This window comes from Plutella xylostella, chromosome 23 (assembly GCF_932276165.1).
Source record: "Plutella xylostella chromosome 23, ilPluXylo3.1, whole genome shotgun sequence".
Taxonomy (NCBI): Eukaryota; Metazoa; Arthropoda; class Insecta; order Lepidoptera; family Plutellidae; genus Plutella; species Plutella xylostella.
This window is the reverse complement of record NC_064003.1, coordinates 6,981,422-6,987,421: the sequence shown is the minus strand read 5'-3', so window position 1 is coordinate 6,987,421 and position 6,000 is coordinate 6,981,422. Positions and strand designations below refer to the sequence as shown.

At 39.2% G+C, this 6,000-nt stretch overlaps 1 protein-coding gene across 1 annotated transcript in view; it reads left to right on the top strand.

Annotated features, from left to right (window-relative positions):
• The first annotated feature begins 249 nt into the window (after positions 1 to 249).
• Positions 250 to 6,000, top strand: part of LOC105386703 (toll-like receptor 6) — a 97,130-nt gene continuing 91,379 nt past the window's right edge. The window contains exon 1 of the mRNA XM_038113372.2: positions 250 to 4,541. Coding sequence (XP_037969300.2) covers positions 673 to 4,524 — 3,852 coding nt within the window. The 5' untranslated portion in view covers positions 250 to 672 and the 3' untranslated portion in view covers positions 4,525 to 4,541. The remainder of the gene's footprint in view (positions 4,542 to 6,000) is intronic.

Sequence of the window (6,000 nt, the reverse complement as noted above, 5' to 3'; positions counted from 1 at the left end):
TCAATATTTTTTTTAAACCCCTCTTCAATTACAGCTGATGCTTGCATCCATTGAAAGAAACTTTGTGGTTTGAAATAAGTAAAGCCGATCTCCCAAAGCTCTACGAAAAAAATAATTTATTGTAATAAGTCCTCGACTCCTCGTGAACATTCGCCACCGCTCGGCTCTGCCATCCCCTTGCCCGCCCCCTCTCCCCACAACGTATAGTCGACTGCATTGGTCCTACATCGCATCAGTTGATCTGCCACCGCGCTGACGAACGGTCGCGCCACTCGACGCTGCGACCCCACTAGCGTATCACTACAACTACGATAAAACAATGTTTTTATAACACAAAATTAATAACATAAACTGTTACTGTAGAAGAATCTAGTGTGTAATACTCGTCATTTACAAGATTCTGTGCGTGAAACACATGTGAACAGTTAAGTTACGTTTCGAAAGACAGTGAAAATTACCGGACAGTGAATTTGTGTTACGAATTATAAGAAAGGATGTGCTTTACCACGACAAGGACAATTTGTTAAAGTGACGCCGAATTGGACCTCACAAATTGATGGATTCTCTACGTCCGGCAAGGGGAGATAGAAAACGAATGCCGACGGAAAAAACATGACACTGAGCCTAAAGTGTCTTGTTTTCTTTCTTCCTTGATATTTGATTTTCCCCAAAATGGCTTGCCAACATTTTACTTCAACTAGACAACTTTTTGGACAAATCCTCTTCTGCTTCGTTATCGGGCTCAACGTGGCCGATCAAAGCTCGCTGCCATTGAAATATGAAGCTCCTGATGACTGCCAGTGGTGGCTACGGGGCCCGAATGACTCCCACGAAGTTTCACTCACGTGTAAACTCAGGACCATCAACAGTGAGTTTGACACGACAAACTTCAGCGTCATTCCTTCGGAACATACAACATCCTTAAGAATAGAATGCAATGAAGAAATGATGTACAAGAGTTCATTAGATGACAGAAGTTTCGCACACTTAGTGAAACTACGTGAACTTGTTTTGGATAACTGTAAAATTGGAAGATGGCCACCGGGTGTACTGTCGGGCTTGAGAGACCTGAGAAACTTAACGATCCGCACTAAAAACACAGAATGGGCCGCTATGAGCTTAGAGATTGCATCAGAAAGCTTTACAGCTGTGCGGCAGCTAGAAAAGTTGGATCTGAGCTTCAACAACATCTGGTCGTTTCCTGAAAATCTATTCTGTCCACTAACAAATCTAGTGTATTTGAATGTTTCATCTAATCGTTTACAAGATGTAAGTGATTTAGGCTTCAGAGAAAAAGCCATGCACCAAGCCCTGATTAGTGAACAGGATGGTCCTAGCCCATCAATGACATCAATTCCCCGTTCATCATGCTCCTTAGATATTGAAGTGTTAGATGCATCTGATAACCAGTTTGTGTTAATGCCTGAAAACGGTTTCATGGCCCTACGAAGATTGAAAGAACTACACATACATGATAACGAAATATCAATGGTGGCCGATAAAGCGCTAGCCGGCTTAAAACAATTGCAAATAATTGACCTCTCAAACAACAAAATCGTCGCTCTTCCACAAGATTTATTTAGAGATTGTAGACCAGTCATAAAGGAAATCTACTTACAGAATAACTCAATTAGTGTGCTTTCACCAAGCCTCTTCGCTAACTTAGATCAATTGTTAGCGCTGGATCTATCTAACAATCACTTGACGAGCACGTGGATTAATGAGAATACTTTTACTGGTCTAATAAGAATGGTTTTGTTGAACTTATCTAATAATAGATTAACGAAATTGGAACCCAAAATCTTCAAGGATCTCTACACCCTACAAATTTTAAATGTTCAACATAATCAGTTAGAAAGCATAGCCGCCGATACCTTTGCACCAATGAATAATCTCCATACATTAATATTATCATACAACAAAATTTCTATAATCGATGCCTATGCTTTGAATGGATTGTACGTGCTATCATTGTTATCAATTGACAACAACCATCTTGAAGAAATTCACCCAGAAGCATTTAGAAATACATCATCACTACAAGACCTAAATCTAAACGGGAACCGTTTGAAAAAAGTTCCCGAAGCACTCAGAAACATGAGGCTGTTGAGAACTCTCGACCTTGGAGAAAATCAGATAACAGCTTTGGATGATCCCGGTTTCGTCGGTTTGCATAATGTTTATGGCTTACGCCTTATTGGAAACAAAATTGAAAACATAAGCAAAGATGTATTTTCAGACTTACCAACACTACAAATTCTGAATTTAGCACGTAATAAATTGAGGCATATTGACATGAAAGCATTCGAAACGCTGACGAATTTACAAGCCATTCGACTGGATGCTAACCAGCTCACTGATATCCAGGGACTGTTCGTAAATATCCCGTCTCTGTTGTGGTTAAACGTGTCAGATAACCAAATACAATGGTTTGATTACGCTGTTATTCCTCTGGGACTGCAGTGGCTGGACCTACACAATAACAACATCAAAGAGTTGGGTAACAACTACCGGTTGGACAAAGAGCTGCGCCTACAAACTTTGGATGCGAGCTTTAACAAAATGACGAAAATAAATACTTTTTCGATTCCGAGCAGTGTGGAGTTACTGTTCCTGAATGATAATCAGATTACACAAGTTGAAGCTCAAACTTTTGTCGGAAAAACCAATTTAACGCGAGTCGATTTGTATGCAAATCAGATAACTAGTATGGATCTCAATGCGCTTCGGCTAACCCCCGTGGATCCGGGCCGGCCCCTGCCCGAATTTTACATCGGCGGAAATCCGTTTCAGTGTGACTGTACTATGGAGTGGTTGCAACGTATAAACAAACTAGACCACTTGCGGCAACACCCTCGAGTGATGGACTTAGAAAGCATCTACTGTAAATTGTTGTATAATCGTGAAAGGACCTATATTCCGCTTATTGAAGCGGAATCATCTCAGTTTCTGTGTACATATAAGACTCACTGTTTCGCTTTGTGCCATTGTTGTGATTTCGACGCGTGTGATTGTGAAATGACGTGCCCGTCAAACTGTACATGTTATCATGACCAGCCGTGGTCGGCTAATATTGTGGACTGTTCTGCTGCTGGTTATGCCGAAATACCTAGCAGTATACCTATGGACGCTACTGAACTATATTTAGACGGTAATAACTTTGGTGGACTCACGAGTCATGCATTTATCGGACGTAAAAATTTAAAAATATTGTATGCTAATAACTCTAATATTGATGCTTTGTATAATAATACATTTAGTGGACTAAAACGCTTAACAGTGTTGCATTTAGAGAAAAATAATATTAAAGAGTTGCTAGGTTTTGAATTGACGCCTCTGGAAAGTTTACGTGAACTACATCTACAAGACAATAAAATACATTATATCGATAACCGAACCTTCATGGAGTTGAGGCATTTAGAGGTGCTGCGCTTGGAAGGAAATAACATTTATGGCTTTGCTGTGTGGCAATTCACGATGAATCCATATTTGGTAGAGATAAGTCTTTCTAACAATCCCTGGTCGTGCGATTGTCAGTACATGCACAAATTCCGGAGTTGGTTTAAAAACAATCTGGGAAAAGTAGAGGATGTTGACAGGATAACCTGCATATTTGATAATATCACAAACGCAGTGGGCCCTCTTATGGCTGACTTTAACTCAACTATTTGCACAAGTCACGTCGGGGGAGTCTCTTCAATAATAGAAAACCAAGTAATTAATGACTATCTTCCCCTTCTGTTAATATCACTATGTATATTCATATTTAGCTCAGCACTGCTGTGCGGAGTATTTTACTATAGACGAGAACTCCGAGTCTGGGTATACTACCACTGCGGATTCAGAATGTGTTACAAAAGCACTGCATTTGATGAAGAAGCAGATAAAGATCGCCTCTTTGACGCCTACATTAGCTACAGTGTGAAAGATGAGGCATTTGTGGCTCAGATGTTAGCGCCCGGCCTCGAGTCAAGTGACCCTAGTTTCCGTCTCTGCCTACATTATCGCGATTTTAACGCTTCGGCCTACGTGGCGGACACAATTATAGAGGCGGTAGAGTCATCAAAGAGAACGATAATAGTGCTATCCAAAAACTTCATAAACAACGAGTGGTGTCGGTTCGAGTTCAAAACAGCTCTGCACGAAGTACTGAAAGAGAGACGAAGAAGACTGATAATAATACTGCTAGGCGAACTTCCAAACAGAGACATTGATCCGGAGTTGCGCTTGTGTTTGAAAGCAAACACGTGTATAGAGTGGGGCGATAGACAGTTCTGGCAGAAGTTGCGTTTCGCGATGCCCGACTTGAGGAAGTGTCAGTACCACCGGTCGACGGTGAACATTTACGCGTCAGTGTCGCCGGTGGGCGGGGGCCGGGCGCCGGCGCCGCCGCCGCCGCCGCCGCCGGGCAAGCTGCCGCCGCTGCTGGGGGTGGACCAGCTGGCCCTGTCGGCGAGCGTGCACGCGCGTGACCAGCACTCGCACTCGCACCGCCTACCGCCGCATGCGCAGCTCTGGGCGTAGCGTATGCTCCAACGCAGGTAATCACCTCCCTTACTTAGACAATACTCACACACTCTGCAATCGCAACGCTTAAGCGTATTAGTCCAACGAAAGTGATAATTATTTATTAGGTTGTTTTTGTATTTATACTAAACTAAGTTTGTCCTGAAATGCATTTATTTTGTAGTCATAGGTTTATTAGTTTTTGTTTTAAGTTGTTATGGATAATTTTCTTTCTGCGATAGTAATTTTTAAGGTAGGTAGGACTATGTAAATAATGTTAATAATTGTAAAATACTCTACCTGGATCGCTTAACTTATTATAATGCCAAAGTTTTAAACTATACTGTACAAAAAGCATTTATATTAAATAATCGTTTAAATACATATTTTATTTTGATTTGTCAAAAGGACTGTAAATAATATCGAATCTGTATATAACTATGTGATATACGTATCTGTAAATATGAAATCAAATTTATAATAACTATGAAAATCAAGAAATACACATTTTTTTATTAAGTTTCTTTGTTTTTGTTTCAATTCCTTACATCCTTTAAGCTTTTATATCTAATCAAAAGAATTTTATTCATTTTATTTAGTTTTGTTAGCTTTTATTTGCAGCAACTCAGTTGCACAGAGAACCTAAATACAAAGTCATAACTTATTAAAAAATCATGTTAAATTGCAATGTAAGCAAATAAGCACATACTGGGAGACGCTAGCTGTTCCTCTAACTTAGTCAATATGCAAACATGTTGAAAATTGAAAGTCACTCCTGCAACTTCTGTGTAAGGGGCAGAACGTACCCAATATATACTTGAGGTCTTTGCACTTAGTGTGCTGTCAAAGCAATATACGGGTAAGTTCGCTGCGACGCAAACTTGATGCTAAGTGGAAATAGCGAAGTCAGCCTGTTAAAAGCAACGAAAAGTAATAATTGGAGCTCGATATAATAACGAATCTGAAGTAAGTACCCTCATCATTTAATACCGTTAATTGGACGTAGTTACGCAGAAAGGACTCAACCCACACAAACCTAGTTCTGAGATATAGACGTTTTAAGTTCTAATCGGTATTCTTCAGCAATGAAAAGCATCTTATATGTGGAAATTATCTTAAATTATGCATATTTATTGTTATTTTACTATTGCAAATCATGGTGTAGCTATAACGAATATTTATTGAGTTATTAATGAAAATATGCACTCCTTTCTCCTAAATTGCTTTTTCTATGCAAGCAGGGAAATTCAACGTTTCGCAGAAAGGATCCAACCAAATATTTATTTTTATAAAATATTTTTTTAAATAACAATATGGTTTTTAAAGTAAAATATTTATATTGTAGACACAAGACATTACTTTTTTACACAAAATAAAAAATATATATCAAAAGTAAACCTATTATTAAATAAATTATATTGAAATGTAATCGAAAACAACATTTCACATCTATATAAAAATCTAACCGGAACTGTATTCCCAAGCGCAAAACTC